General features: G+C 36.7%; 1 protein-coding gene across 3 annotated transcripts in view; it reads right to left on the bottom strand.

The window, feature by feature from the left end:
• The window catches only part of BAZ1A (bromodomain adjacent to zinc finger domain 1A), a 63,931-nt gene that overhangs the window by 29,885 nt on the left and 17,489 nt on the right, over window positions 1–16,557 (bottom strand). For all 3 annotated transcript variants that reach the window (XM_063332378.1, XM_063332377.1, XM_063332379.1), the window contains 7 exons: window positions 13,014–13,157; window positions 6,775–6,876; window positions 5,429–5,516; window positions 3,425–3,559; window positions 2,649–2,751; window positions 946–1,112; window positions 108–203 (listed from right to left, as the gene is read on the bottom strand). In XM_063332378.1, coding sequence (XP_063188448.1) covers window positions 108–203; window positions 946–1,112; window positions 2,649–2,751; window positions 3,425–3,559; window positions 5,429–5,516; window positions 6,775–6,876; window positions 13,014–13,157 — 835 coding nt within the window. The remainder of the gene's footprint in view (window positions 1–107; window positions 204–945; window positions 1,113–2,648; window positions 2,752–3,424; window positions 3,560–5,428; window positions 5,517–6,774; window positions 6,877–13,013; window positions 13,158–16,557) is intronic.

The following is a 16,557-nucleotide window of genomic DNA, read 5'->3' as shown; positions in this document are numbered from 1 at the left end:
TTCAACCCCCAGCATTCAGATCAGATCTAGATCTGCCTCGGCATTAGGGAATCTAGTTTGGGGACCCTGTAAAGTACAAGCTTGAGCTATTCCAAATTCAATCATACCTTAAGATCATCACACTCCATATCTTCTCTAGGCTTACTCCATTGTTTCAGGTATTCAACATATTTTCTTTTTTCTTCACGCAGCTTCTCTCTTTCCTGAACGAGAGAGTCACAATTGTATATAAAATATGGTCAGATAGTCCTCCTGTAATTTCTAGAACTGCACCACTTACTATCTCAATCCCACTGAAAAATAAAACATATTTAATTAGAATGAAACAATCTATATTTTTTTATTTTTGGATAAGAAGATATTGGCAGAAATTTTTAGAAATAAACTGTGGCGATACTTTGTTGGATTAGACATAGGATTTTGTTAGGGGTTTGAGGGTTTTTTGGGGTTTGTTTTTTTTTGAATGGAAGTGGCTGAGGAAAAAGATACCTAAAAATAAAGGGTATTTATGAAAGTTGCCACAAAAAAAAGACCATCAATATAGGTAGTGGATATTGGCAAAATACAGAGGAATAAATAATTTCTTCATATTCAAAGTGACAAAAAGATATTTAGCAATTTCCATCCAAAGAGAAACCACAAGGAAACCCATGGCCATTTAACATGCTATGAATCTGATGCAGTACAGTGTCTTTAAGACAGAAGACAACCATCAAATCAGTCATGCATTATCAGAAAAAGAAAATACAAGAAAACAACCCCACCACTTCAGAAGTTCAAGAAATATCCAGAAATACAACCCCTAATGATATCTCATAACTACCTATTCTTACAAAGTGCATTTCTATGAACTGAAAACAGTTAATGGAAAATAACTTGAAGGAGATAGCAACTAATAGCATTATACTGTTCCTGTATGAAACACATATACTGCAAATGCATTACTTTTTCCTTCTCTATTTTGAGTCTCTCTTTCTCTTCTTTCTTCTTCATCCTTTCTTCTTCCACAATCTTCTTTAATTCTTCTCTCTTTTTTTCCTTATCTTCTTTCTCCTTTTTCTTAGCTTCTATAGCATTTGCCTTCTCTCGTTTTAATTTAGCTTTTTCAAAAGCTACAAAGCAAAAAAACAAACCAGTTATTTTTTCTTTTATAAAATGTTAATTTTATTTAACTGTGCTAAATAGACTGTTTTTTATAATTACCATATTAAAAAGATATTGTTATGAAGACTGAATTGTTTCTATGCCAACCAGAAATTCAATCACTGGAAAGTTCTTTAGAGAATCAGAATTTTAAGCCTAAGTATTATGCATGTTTTACAAGGTTGTCATCAATGTAATAAAGTCAAATTTATTTGTTTTTATGAGTATACAGAAGTTTATTACTTGTTTATTGGTTTCTATCAAGTGACATAAAGATGAGAACTGATTCCAACTGCATATAATTACAGCAACATATTTAGTAATGACTGCTTAATAAAAGAATGTCACAACTAGGTGTGGCACATAACCATGAAATATTTGTGATATAAAGATCATTTATTTAAAGGGTTTTAAGTAATTTAGTAATAAACAAAATATTTAAAGTCAGTACATTTGAAACCTACTTAGTATTTCAGTGGGTTTTGCACAAGTTTTGTTTCTGTTATACAGTTTAAGATGAACTTTAATTGGTAATAAATGTTATTGCCTGAGGAGATCCAGATTTCTTTGTAGTTGTCTGCAGAAGAACAGCAGGATACAAATTTCCACTTTCTGTAGACAGACAATGTCTGTTAACCCACACACAGGCTAAGAAATAAAAGCAGGTCAGGGGGCTTACCATTTTAATTGAATAAAGAAGAAAGCTAGAATCACAAGTGATCCTTACTTCTATTACCAAGTGGATGTCACTCAAAAAAAGATTTTGATTACGTTTCCTAGAAAATTCTGAAAACGGGCTAGATTGCTTTTTACAAGATAGTTACTACACATACCAGCAATGGCTCTCACCCAGCAAACAAAAGCAGTGGAGCTGATCCCCATAATCTTCTACATACCGAGAAGGTTGATTTTTCAAGGTACTTGGTTATTTTGCTACTTTTTCACATCATTACTAAAGCACTATAGCAGCTCTTTATAAGATACTTTAATAATTAATAAAAATTTGTAAATATACTGCAAGTAATCCTGCAGAGCTTTTAGACATACCTTAAATATCTATCTACACACAGACATCTTCAGAAAGACTGAAGATTTCTAAGAATTATTAGAGGTTTAGAAAGCATTGCAGTTCTTTTTAAATGTTGAGGTAGTTTTTCCATTTACAGATTTTCCTCATACAAGTTGATTTGTGTTAAATGTTCATGTTCATACCTTCAGCAGGTAAAATTTATACATGACTTCAAAATTTATTTTTCTTTTCATCTGAGATGGAAATCAACACAGCTGGACTACAAGCTTCCTACATTTCCCCAGTTCAATAAAATAAAATAAATAACATTCAGGAAACAACCATTCTAACCACTGAAAGGAGCACTTTGCAACAGTGCTGTGGCAGTGTACTCTTATTACGTTTTCCCTTTGAAAGGCACAGTACTCTAATTATGGCCTGCTCTCAAACCTGCAAAAACTGGTTCTACTAGTCATAGGACTAAACCTCAACTTACCCATGGCCTGCATATCTTCTTTTTGCTTCTGGAACCTTGTCTTTTCCCTTGCCACTTTACTTTTATTTCCTTGGGTACTTTGTTTAGCAGGAATCTCATCCTCCTGACAGAGAATTTGGAGGGGGAGTGGCAAAAAGAAAAAAAAAAAAAAGAGAGAACATAGTATCTACAGTGAAATAACAAGCAACAGATATTCCAAGTTTTTCAACAGTTCTCTAAAACAAGAATAAAAACAGGCTATAGAAATTTCCCCACAAACATACTAAGAACTCAGAGATCCTGCCTAACAGTTGGCAGAGGGTGGTGGTGCATGGGTGAAATCCAAAACTTTTTCTTCCACCTTTCTTTTTAAAGTAGTTGAGAGCAGTAAGCTTTGCTGTGTTTAAATACAGGCAAGTGACATAACTGTAACTAAGAGTACAAATTAAAGTTTTTCTAAAGTTTTTTAGCAAATTATTTATTTATCTGTCATTCCCAGAAGAGACAAGTACTCTGTACCTTCATAACAATCTGAAAAGCTAGTTTTTTGGCGGGATCACAGAAATAAGAGAGGTACAAATAAGAAGATAACATATCAAGTATGGTCCCTTTTACCAGCTTAACTATAAAGCAATCTACTTTAATAGCAATTTAGTTATATATGCCAATTCATCCTCAAAGAAAAAAAGCACAACATCAGTCTTGCATTCCAACTGTTCTGAAAGTTCAGAGAAGATGGAAGAACTTGAAGGCTACGCTGATGTGTCTTCATCTGGATTAAAAACATTACTACTTACAAGGCTAGTAGATGCCCTCTTTGGAGGTCTCCCTCGCCGTCTGCTTGCAGGACTGAAGACAAACGTGGGTGGGTCATCAGGAAAGAAGTAGGAGAAATTTTGTTCTGCTAGATTGTATTTTGCAATTGATGTTGCCTTAGTGAGAAAGATGAGGACAGATATACATTGTGAAATTCTTTCCTTTCCATAAATATAAGCTAATTAATAAATCATCAATTCACAAAAAAGACAATAAATTTAACTAGATTCACAACAGGTTAGTTTAGGACAAGAAGTAAAACTCTGAAATACTGTAACTGTAGAGTTAATCCATCAAGTGGATAAAAATGTAAGCAACACACATTTGAAAACAGAATTTGGCCTCATTTGGTAAGATTTTATTTCTTCAGATGCCTTTTAGCAAACACAGCTGGCAGTCTTCCTAGCAAGTTACTGAAACGTGTTGAGAATGACTTTTGCAAGAGAAAGCTGGAAAATTAATCTACTGAAGAATCATATAACCCTCTATCATACTTAAACATTTCTAGAGGAGGAGAAAACATATGACTTTTCTCATTCTGAATTGTCAAGTTTTGTTTTCAAGTCAGCTTTCTCAACCTGGCAAATTCAGAAAGTCTGCCCTTATCAAGCAATACGGATGAGCATACAAAGGAGACACTCCAAATAGAATAAGTTCACATAACAGCTGAAACGCAAGGCAATCAGCAAGGGAACAAGGAGATGTTCCACAAAAAGCCCAAACAAAGAGAAGATGACAAATGCACACATATACAGAATATAACCATTTTCCTGATGCACCAGAAAGCAACGCTAACAGATCACTAAACCCAGCACAAGTCACATCAAGGACAACATGATCACTAACAAGCCCAAGGAAAGGGTAGTGGGGGGGGAGGTGTTATCCCTTTCAGGTCTCTTTTCTTTTATTTCCATTTCTTTAAGAGAGAGACTTTAAAGTTACAAACTTATTTAGAAATCAATTGCCTTTGTTATTTTCCACAATTTTTAGAGGCAACACTTTCATTGATGAAGATTTCATCTCTCAGAGCTTGCCTGTACAGAACGAGCAGTTACACAGCTGTATGAAGATCCCTCTTAAACACACACAAAACACAAGAGGTAATAAACATGCCACTTTCTAGAAACAAGATGAAGATAAGAAGGATTTCAGGGTCAAGTGTGCAATATGCAGTGAAAGAGTCCGGGATCTCCTGTGGCACAGCAAGCAAGGCAAGGGAAATTGCTGCCTACTTCTTAAGTGTGGGAAAAGCTGCACGATTCCTTGAGCACAAGGAAACAGGAATTCTGAGTCATCCTGCACAGACTAAGATAACTTCAGTCTGAACTTATACTAAGTATCACCATGTATTTCCACATAAGATAACAAAAATATGCATCTTAACATCTTCAACATCTAAGGCCTCATCAAAAGCCCATTCCAGCCACCTGAACTCTTTGGTACTTCTGTCTCACTGAAGAACTGGAGACTGAATTCAATCCACAATAAAATATTTTCCAGCTAAAAGCATTACAATAGAATAATATTAGCTTACTGTACCCAAACAAAAATAGTTAATTTTTATTTGACTTAGAAATACCAGCTGCATACCTTGAAGAATGAAAACAACTCATGTGTTAGACTAAGCAAAAATATATTACGTTTTAATTAACATTTTTCTAGGTGAAAACTCCCATTTTGGGGACTTTTCTAAACTGGTAGCTAAAGAAGAAATAAGAGAATTAAATTATGCTTCACGTACAGAAAAACTACCATCTTTTTTACAATCAAAAGTTAACAAAAATCTGTTTTTACAGAAAATGTTGCAGTATGCATCCTTTTATTTTGGAGAAGTCAAATACTAAGTCAATACGTTATACTTACAAAAAGCTAAACTTGTAGTTTAAAAAAAGAAGCTCTGAGCAGCTAGTAGAGAAGAGGAAAAAAAAAAAAAAAGACCGGGTAGTGTCAATATTCTATCCCACAAATTATTCCTTGTTTTTTACCTTAGTTTTAATGACTCCATCGTGTGGTTCACAGTGTTGTTTCAGAAAAAGTTTAAGTCTATCACGAGAAAATAAATGTTTCCTCCGGCTGTATTAGGAAAGAAAGGTAGCATTATTAAGCAACATCTTTAATTATTGTTTGAGTACAGCTGACAATATGTGCAAGAACACATGTAACAGATCATATGATTGACCTTTTTCTCATTTTCTTAATTATAAATTACACCCTTACTATTGTAACTAACAATAGCTACTTTGCAACCCCAATTCAATTAAAAATTTCCTTATGAACAAAACAAAACCCACATAATATTTGAACAGTTGTTTTGTGCATCTGTAATTTTTGTTTTGAAGATTGTGGTATGTCTTCTTTTATACACACATACAGACAAACTGCACAGCCTCTTCATCCCCGCTAGATCCTCCAAACATTCCTTTCTATCACAGTAGCTTTTAAAATCCCCAAATAGAATTCAAGTCTGATTGCTTCAGAAGAGGGTGAAAGCAATCAAACAAACAAGGACATCAGGAAAAGAGCATTCAAATCTCTCAAACGGGGAGGTAAGGCACTGCCGCCAACAAGTGAGAGGGGGGAATTCACGCGCTGATGGGTCAGGCTGTGGCACTCGCGGCAGGACAGCACGTGCTCTAAATGCTTCCTGACATCCCAGGGAACCTGCACTACTTCATGGCAAGGAGAAAACCAACTACACAGTACTAGCTAATGAAAAAACAAATCTCGATTCATGCTGGAACTAAATGACTTGAAGTCACTGAAGTTGTTTCTACCCCCCCTTCCCCCCAAGTGTCCTGTTTATAAAGTTTTGATACACAATCTACTCTAGAAAAATGTTTTAACTAAATTCAAGACACAATTATGTTATTTAAGAAGGAAAAAGTCTTTCCAGCTTTCTATTTTAAAGCAGTAAAGCAGTCTTATTGCCAATGTCTGCTCCAACATTTCAAACCAGTAATGCTACCACACAGAGAGAGAGCTCACAATGCCAACAGTTCATCAAAATTATAGAATAGGGTTCTCAAACTCTTTCACCTACTCCATCATTCACAGCAGTAGGCACAGGTATCAGAAGCAACAGCTACATCTCATCCGTGTGCCAACGAAAGCAGAGACTTGTAAGGAGCTGGTGTCTGTGTCAATATTAGTAAAGCTTAGAACCCTTGCTACAGAATGCCTGTGAAACACAGTATTTTATTCCAGTGCGTCTAACTAATAGTTCTAACATATTATTTTAAAATGCCATTTTATATTAAAAACATCTTACAGTGACTTACTCAACTCATGCAGTTATAAAGTACAATTTTAACTTTCATATACTAATTTTTACCTTAGTTGAGATGCTTTAACGATAACAGTTTCATAAAGTTCTTTTTTAATAGGTTGGACTTTGTATTTGAACAAAGAAGGATCAATTATGGCTTTCTTCTCCCTAAAAAAAAACAAAATTAAAAACATTAAAAAGTTAACTACAGTCACAAGTTAACACAGTCATACTGTACACATTTAATGTATACACATACACAATGGACCTCTTGAAAACACCCAGCCATATTTAATATAGGCTGTATTCCACAGATATCAGAGAGAACCTGTTCACTTCTGCCAACTTTTCTGCCACTAGATTTAGACTTGCATCAAAGCCAGTTCCTGCCAGGAACAGGAAAAGGGATCACGGATGTTGGTATTCTTAATGGAGAGATGAGAAGGGAAGGAAGAACAAAGAGGGAGACAAGTAGTGATACATCTCTATCCCTCAGAAAATCATCTCCTTAATACTCCCAGAACTCATGATGGCAATAGAAAGGCAGAAAAAAGGAGAAAAAGATGATGAGGAAGGAGTCCAAATGACAGAGTTGAAGAAAATTAATAAAATAGTAGCCATAGAGATACACCACATTTCAAAATGAATAAAAAAGATAGAATATTTTTCTGAAATATCAATTCAGAAAAAAACACCCTCACAGCATTCTGAGAAGAATCATAAAGCAATGCAACTACCCTTTAAAATAAATGCGTATTGAGTTACACTTTTTTTTCCCCAAGGTGTCCTTCCCTTTTACAGCCATCAGTTACAGAGAACTTGATTTTTTCCCCCCTATGGAAAATATTTCTTCAGTTTTAACTTAACAGCAACTGTTCTCTTACTCCTCTTCTAGGAGAATAACAGCCTAGGTCTGGTGTGCTACCAAAACAGAATTCACTCCTTTAAAAACAAAGAGAGGATTTTTGCCACAGACAATATACTTTTTTGCTATTAAACAACCGAACTAACTTGTCCTAGGGTGGTAATTTGTAATACAAGGTCATATTACTTTATCAGGAAGAATTCAACCGTCATAATTAAGGAAAGGTGAAGAAGTTACGTGGATGAACTACAAGATTTACAGCTATGAATTTTATCATCATTGTCACTCCTTCTGGCATGTACAAAATGCTTGAAGATCGAGTCTGTGACAAAACAAAATAAATAATATACCACTTGCTGTTTTTTACCCCTATGAAGAACACACAAGATGTAGTGAACTGTACTTTGCAAGGGTGTTGAATGCGAGATTTGCTCCAGTTCCTATTTTGCCCCCTTCACTAACTCTGTGAAATAGAAGTCCAAAGAAATGCAACATTCAGATACCTAATAATAAATACATTAATTCATAAAAATGAAGTGCAAAAGAAACTGTACTTATCCACAGTTAGTGTCATTTTAGATCAGAATAATTTGCAAATTTCTGGAGAAAAATAGGTTATGATGATTAACTGATCAACATAGTTAAAAACAAATGAAGGGACAGAAAACAAGATTTAGACTTGTAAACAACACCATGTGTCTACTAGACCTACAGATAAGCACTGTCTGCCTTGCATGACACTATCTAACTCAAAGTCTCAGGCTGAGTCACTCAGACCAATTCCAATTTAAGAAAAATAATAAAAAAAAAGCCACTCAGCTACTCATACGAGCGAAACAGAGAGAAACTGTATAAACAAAGTAATCCAGTATACCCACTGGCAAGATTTTAACATCTCTGCCTATAATTTTAAGTTTGTTAAAAGAGGCTTCATATTTTGGTCAAATTGTGATTTGGTCTTCCATGATCATCTTCAATCTCAAGATAGGAAAGCTAAAGTAATGAAGGCTGTCACTAGGAATTTCTGGATAGTATCAAATACAAACTTGTTCCCTCACCATACACCTCTGTTACCAGTCCTTTAGTCTAACATGCTAAAAAAGGACCGAAACAGATAAAGTTCAGATACAAAATAAAAGTCAGAATGCCAATGTTACACCAAAAGTATATTAACTTATTTATACATTTTGAATAGAGGCTCAGCTCCAATGTTGTCTGTAATTGAAAGCAGGGTCCAAAGAATAATGAAATGGTTAACTCTTGTATTGGTAACCTTTACTTTTTAGTTTGAGTAAATCCTTCTCTCACTGTCAGTGGATCATATATTAGCCCCAACCTGATTTCCAAACACGCTAAGTTTTTTCTGCTTAGTTTCTGAGTTTCCAGTGATTATCCTAAGAAGTTAACATATTCCTGAAATACTCCTCCACAAATCCAGATTTAAAGTCAAACTTTCACTGAGTGCAGATGAGGAAGAAAGAGGTCATTCAGTACACATAGAAAGCTTTAAAAATTACATAATTATGTAATCACTTTGGCATAAAAGTCATAGTATTATTTTTTGTTATTTTTACTTTATGAAGTATTATATAAAACGCACGAGTTAGCAACAGTTAGACCCATTTTGCAACAGAAATCCCCTACAGCACGTCTCCACAGAAGAGCTCTGACAGACCACCAGATCCAGAGGAAAGAATAATAGAATATCTTGTAATTTAGTAGAGGGAAACTGGAACTGACTCACCTGTGTTATACTAGTTTCTGCTGCACTCAAGTAAAGGTGCCTAGCACCTGGCAGCGTCTTGCATTTTTTCAATGAGGCTATTCTGAACCACCAACAGATAAGAATCTCATCAGCCCTTCAATTACTTTGGCACAGCGGCCACATCAGCTGGATATAAATTTCTGCTTAGTCCTGCTGTACTATAGTCAGACAGCATGGTCTTAAGGTAGCTTTACCAAGGAACTTCTGAGACTTGTCTTTCTGAGTTATCTTGTCCAGGACATGAGTATATTATCTGGTCTAAGCCTTGCTGGAGCTACTTATATCTTGCAGTATATTAATAGAACTAGAAAAATTGCACAGAAAAATACTGAGGGTTAGAGGATCTAAAAAATCAATGCTGTCTTCCTATTCCAAAAAAGACCCAGTGGCTTTTCTTCTTCTCTTTGACTAAGTTTGGGAATGGGAAAAGCTCCCTTGAAGAATGCTTGCTAAATAACACAATAATTTATCATCCTCTTATGCTCCAGTGCAAGCCTTACACAGAGTAGAAGTCAGTGTACTGATCCTGATAGAAAAGCTGGCCTCTGCACACCTTTGAAGGTTGCTACTGCCAAGCTACTTTATACCAAGCAATTACAACGGCCCATTTGGAACTGCAAATATTTTCTGGAATCTGAATAAAACTTCAACATGGAAATACAGCAACCTGAAGACTGCTAACAGCATGCTCGTTATGCTGCTCTAGGGACAAGACAACTGCACTTTGCAACAAAATCGAACCTTTTGATGAAGATTTTAAGCTGCCTTTGATCCAGTACTTTGGTCTTGCCTTACAATACAAATGGGACTAAGACACCATTATTATTAGATTTAGGGGGTGGAGGGATGAGAGGAAGAAAGGAAACATAAGAATTAAAGATGAGGAAAGATTTGTTCTACTGAAGACAATATATAGCTTTAATGACAAGCTATGACCATATTTCCTGAAAGATCCTGTTTGTATTTCTTCTCCAAATAGAGGCAGAAAACTAGGCTGAAGGCAGTGAAAACTCCGCATGGTAAGGTTCCACTGACATTATTTACAAAAACTTTCTGTTATCTCTGCATTCATCCCAAAGTTTGCAGAAGCAATTAACCCTTCCCCAAAATAAAGATGATACTTCACTTCAAATTAAATAAATGCCCTGATTTACTGCCACAGATCCACCAGCAAGCCAAGAAGTTTTTCTTCTAGGATTTGTGAGGTGGTTGATGGTTCACATTACTCATAGTCCTGGCAGGAGGAATGCCATGAATTAAGTTGCAGTTAGTATTGTGTATATTTGGCAGTACAAGCCCCTCAATATCCAGTCTGCTGCTGAGTGCTGACGAAAATGCAAGAGTTCAACCTTACCCCAAAGTCTAGCAGTTTCAGGTATGAACACTGCTAATCTATAATGACCACAATCCTACAGTACCAGAGGGTCGCAGGGCATAGCATCAACAGTTTAAGATGTGAGAAGATTGTTACTTTTTCCTTCACAACCCAGGCCTTCGAAGGCAGCCTGTTTTTCTGAGGGAGTGCAGGAGTGAGAGTGTCCTGGCCTCCTTCTCCCTGTACAACCTCAGCTTTTACTGCAGAATACAATAAAAAAGGTCAGCAGGAACACTTGTACAGAACGCGTGGCTATTTCTGCCCCACGCAGACAGAAGCCGGGTCAGAGAAAGGCTGGGATCTCTAATGACATCTATTTTCAGTTAAGATTCTCTAGCCTTACAGATTCTTTAGGAAAAATATTTGCAGATGGCCCATCAATCTGTGCTGTGCTCCCCTCCCCCTCTCTCACAAACACACCGAGCATCTGCTGTACCATTGTTTAACGGCACGGCAGCTTTGCACGAAGGCTGGGTCTCAAAACCTGGAGATTTGTGTGCCGACGGAGGCAGAACTGTGGTTCTGCGCATATCAACTTGACACTGGTCCCAAGGCAAATAACATCCATATTCTCCACAAGCAGCAAAATATAGTCCCTGAAGGGTTAGGGCTGCAAAATGATATCATTCAGTTCAGTGGGATTTCTCACTGTTATAAGGAAGGGTATAAAGAATCTTAGATGCCAATATATAAAAATTGACAACGATGCTCTACTTTCAGATCAGTTTTACAGGTACAGCAAATAATACTTCCCAAGTTTACGCATACTCATAATATATCCAGAAACTAACTGAAAGTGTTATTACACTCTCACATTTGTTATAAAAAGACTCACTTAAAACTTCCAGTCAGCATTTTAAAGCCGTAAAAGATTTGCAATTTAAGCTTGTAGCATAAATGTTAGTTAGGTATGCCACAGAACAGTCCTTCAAAAATCTGTATATTCTTACAGGATTTCTCTTTCTAACAGAAAGAAATTATTTTCCCTCTCTTTTCTGCATTGTCAAAATACGTAATCAGCTGGAGAACCAAAGACTGACTGGGAGCGTAAGACTCAGTCTTACTACCAGCTCCACATGCACCGAAGTGACAGCAATATAAAAGGATCAATCTCACAGTCGGCTCTGTGCACGCTTGCATTATTCCAAGAATAACCTCCTTTCAAATGCCATATGCCTTGTGGAAAACAGAAAATGCATTTACTTTCTCAAAGATGTAAGACCTCTTCATGAACAACTTGGACACTACCTTCAAGAGACAGCAGAGAATTTTAGAAATTATTTATCCCATATTATTTTCTTAGCCAAGAGAGGAGCTCCACCCTAGTTATTCAAGGCATGTCAGGACACTGAAGTCCTCATGCAGCAATCAGTGAGAATAACTTCTGCATCCATGTGACATCTCAAAGTCAATGACAGTTCATGTAAAGCCTGTATGTTGCTAGATGCAAGACCAGGGCCCTCTTCAAACCCTCTTCTTTCATGAACATTGTGCTTATGAAGCACAGAAATCTTTCTTCTCATTATACTGCTAGGATAAGGTGCATATATAAGCTCAATTACTGGTCCGTAAAGGGATACTCCAAATTAAACACTGCAATTATAGTCAAGATGCTCTCTTACTCAATGTTATTAAGCTACTCCAATCTATAGGCAGTTCCTCAAGACAGGACACACACAGTTTTACTGCATCTAAAATCATAATCAAATCCATGAAATGGTGTGTGTGTGTGTATATATATATATATGTATATATATATAAAAAAATATGGACACACACACAATGAAGAAAGCTTTGTACATTTTTATATTTTGTACACATTGTCTCTGTAAAGACTTTTCAGAGAGTTCCAGTAAGAGCATGTCCTTGTATTATGAGGCAATCTCAGTTCTGAGCCCCATGATGGAAGTGAAGTAATATATCATGCTAAGTACCAGAGTCTAGAAACGTAGGACACGACTGCATTTTCCAAGCTATAGCAGCACAGGTTCTGAAGCACAGAGAGGACTAGTGATAGGCATACATGGCTCTTCCACCATCTCTCAACAGAAACACTGTCGTTCCAAGTAGATTAACAATTATTATTCTGTAGGTACTCCGTTTCTCACAACGCACAGTTCTCTGGTAGATTACACATAGTGTAACTGGCACCTGTGAATATTCAGCTTGTCACCTTCAGCTGTCTGAACACTCATGATCCATACAGATCAAGTAATTTGTTTCGGTCAGACCCTGCCACGTCTGCTTTAGTCTCATTTCCATCCAGCCCAAATGCTTTATACTGTGAAAGTTTCATTTACCCATTTTGTGCAGAGCTATTGTGCGTTTCTGAGTCGTCACTGTCGCTGATGACAATTGTGTCTCCATCAGTGCTGCTGGCATGGCCATTCGCCATTCCATTGTGATGGGCTGGAGCTATGACTTCCAAAATCTTACACTGCAACCTGAAATAAAACACAGACATTTATTACCATCAGAGTCTTTCATTAGTGCAAAAAATCTAAAATTGTAGCAGATGTTATTTTCAGAATACATATATAACTGAACATTGTATGGTCTACTAAAGTAAATACTTAAGAGCCTTGCACTGAAATACTAGGTAAAATATTAATTTAATGAGTTCCATCAAATAAATGAACAAATTCATTTGCTTACACAGCTATCAGCTTTGCTACTCAGGACAACAAATCAAGTCACTGGCAGAATTATTTGTGGTTGTACATTTTTTTTTTCAGTTCTCACTTAAGTAAACTAAAAATTAATGTGTTACTTTAAAACTACACACCAAACCTTTTGCGTTTATTTTGATAGCAGTCTAAGAAAAGCAAAAGATTTTCAGATCCCAAAGTATTTTTACTTATAAGAGATCATCTTCTACTGCTGTCGATGACCTAAATAAACAAGGCTGAAATGATCATTATGCATCTAATCTTAATAATGGCCCATTTATCTGCTGACACATATTAAGGCTCCATCTGGCATGCACACAATTGACAAAACAAGTCTATCCCTTTGCCATCCTCAATGCTAGTTATAAAAGGCAGAATTAACTACATATTAAAAAGTATAATTAATCGACACTTCATGCTGGGTAACTGTATTATAGCTGGTTCTTAACAACTAACTTTCACCCCTTTCTGGACTTCGATGATTCATATTTTTTTAGTTTAATCTCCTAAAGCCTTGTGTGCTTCATGAAAATTAACTATTGCAGTCAATGGATGCTGTCGCATACTACCACTAAAAACTCAAAGGGTAGGGGGAGAAAGAACACATAATAATTCTCTTCTCTGGGCACCAAACTGTCACTTGAAATGAATAAAATGGAGAATACGTGGAGCACAGGGCTTGAATTAACGTGGCATCATGCCTAAGTTAAAAACAAACAAAAAAACCTAACAAATCTATGACAGACAAATTCTAAGTGCTGCTCTATCTGAACTGAACACTGGCAAAGGAAAATAATGTCAAAACATTTCTTAAACACCTCTTTCTGCAAGAAGACAGAGGGGATCCAAAATCTGCACACACTGGGGATGGGGGGGGGTGTGGGGAAGGGGCAGATGGAGAAAAGTTGGAAACATTAAAATATCCCAGGTCGTATTCACTTGTGAATTTAGCTAGGACCCGTAACGCAGTTAGTGCCTGTAGTTGTCTTCCCCCAGCCTCTCTCCAACAGAGAGAGCGCTCCAGGATGCTCCAACAGGATACGTTATTTAAAAAAATATAAAAATAATTTTTAAAAAACAAACTATTAACATCCTTATGTGACAATATGCTTAATTACCCACGGTTACACCAGAGCTGCCTACATGCAGAGGCAGCCTGAGTCCGCTGGACTCAATGACCGCAGGTATGCTGCCATTCCAACACAGCCAGTCCCAGTTCCAAAGCTGGCCAGTCTGGAGCTGGAAGACACGTTTTCCTGGTGAGTAGAGCCCAAGCTAATTAACTGTGCAAATCTAAATAAGACTCCATGTAAAGAACCAAGAGCACCCAAGTATGTAATAGAGACAGAGCCTAGTGGCTGTTCACAAAATAAGTCCAAGTCCAACAAGGCTTATTAAGGTCTGGCCCAGCACCAGATTCTGGCTCAGACCCAAGACAAATGGCTGTCATTACAGTATCATGGTATTCCAGTATTTGGAACATCAGAGCACCCCCTTCATACTGAATAATATGGAGTTGACTACATAGCAGGATGTGTATTATTTTGCTGGGGTTCTTCTTAAATCCAACAGAGATCACCTGCTAGAAAAGACTTCTTAATAGAATTATTTCTGTTTCAGATTCTAAAATATATTTCCTAGAGAGTTTAATTCAATTTGAAAAACACTTTAAAATTCATTTCTAATGGAAAATAATCAAAAGGACCAATGCTTAAGGCTACTGACACTTTTTCTAATTTGTTTACTATGTGAAGACCACTAGAGGGAGTGCATATACACTAAATTTGCAATCACAGTACAAGAGCCACATGAAAGCTAAATTGCAACCTACACTACCCAATGCCATGAAAGGACAAAGAGGCTAAAACACACACACGAATCAACCCTCCTGGTCAAAAAGACTTGACTATTTAGTCACTGAGTATTTTACCAACACTTAATTTACCTGTTTATCCATCAGACAGACCTGTAATTTACAGGGTATGGCATCTACTTCTGCAAAAACAGAAATTGTATGTTCTATACACTTGATTCAGTAAGTAGCGAAATCCCCAATACAGCTTAGAGATGCTTTTTTTTTCCTTGATATTATTAAACAGGGAGAATGACTAATAGAATAAGTTATCACAGAAAACAAGTGATTCTCCATCCTCTATGCCTTCATTCAAATAATTACCAGAAGTCTTTGGGGAAGGAATCAAGTGAAACATGTATTACCTGGCTCAATAAAAGCATAATCCAATGAAATTTAATGGTTACTGATAGACAGAGGATTAAAGAAAGTGATGCAACCATTCCTTCTGGCATTAAAGAAATAATAATCTATGAACTAAGACTTTTTTTAGCCTTGCTACAGTCAAGTCGTGGCCAGTAGCAGCCAACTCCCTGGGCTAAGAGAGGCAAAGACACTCTGCTTCTAGTGTGAATGAAGGTCTGCTCTTCTCAATAACCTAACCATTCCCTGAGTTCAATACAACTTCTTTTATATCATAAGGCAGAGCCAAAAGATGAAGCAAGACGCTCAAAGCACACTACCTGAAATACTTTCTAAAAAAAGGATACCTTAAGATCTTTACAGAGCTTATGTCAAAGTCAAACCACGCTCACTCTCTCTTTCCCATAAAATAAGAACTGAGGGCACCTCACTCTAAAAAGACAGGGGCATTACAGTAAATAAATATGTATCCCAATACCCCCCTCAGTCAGGAAGCACTTTCTTCAAATAATAAATATTGTGAAAAAGCTTACTGCCACACTAAATGAATCCCAAAGGTATTCAGAAAAGGATCGGATAAATTGAGAATAGAGCCATCATGAACTTTTACACAATAGTCCCAGCAACTCCAGCTCAGACACTGACAGCCAAAAGCTAGAACAGTAAACATGCAAAAGGATTACCCCGTACTCCTACAGTTGTGCATATCTCTTTCTGCACTACAGGCTGCCATCAACAACAGGATACAGGTCATCTGATCTGTCCCACGGATGGCCTTTATGCTCACAGCTTTACTTTTTGCTAAGCTCCACAATCATGCTCCTCGAGGTCGTCTTATATTATGGGAAAGGTTACAAGAAGCGCTCAGCCTATGTGATTAAATCTGTTGGGTTGTTTTTGAAGAAAGAGAACACCACCACAGGAGCCCAAAAGTTTTAAACACAAAGCCAAAGGAGATAT

The sequence above is a fragment of the Chroicocephalus ridibundus genome, chromosome 4 (assembly GCF_963924245.1).
Source record: "Chroicocephalus ridibundus chromosome 4, bChrRid1.1, whole genome shotgun sequence".
Classification (NCBI taxonomy): Eukaryota; Metazoa; Chordata; class Aves; order Charadriiformes; family Laridae; genus Chroicocephalus; species Chroicocephalus ridibundus.
Note: the sequence above shows the minus strand (reverse complement) of the source record. Positions and strands in the feature narration are given on the sequence as shown.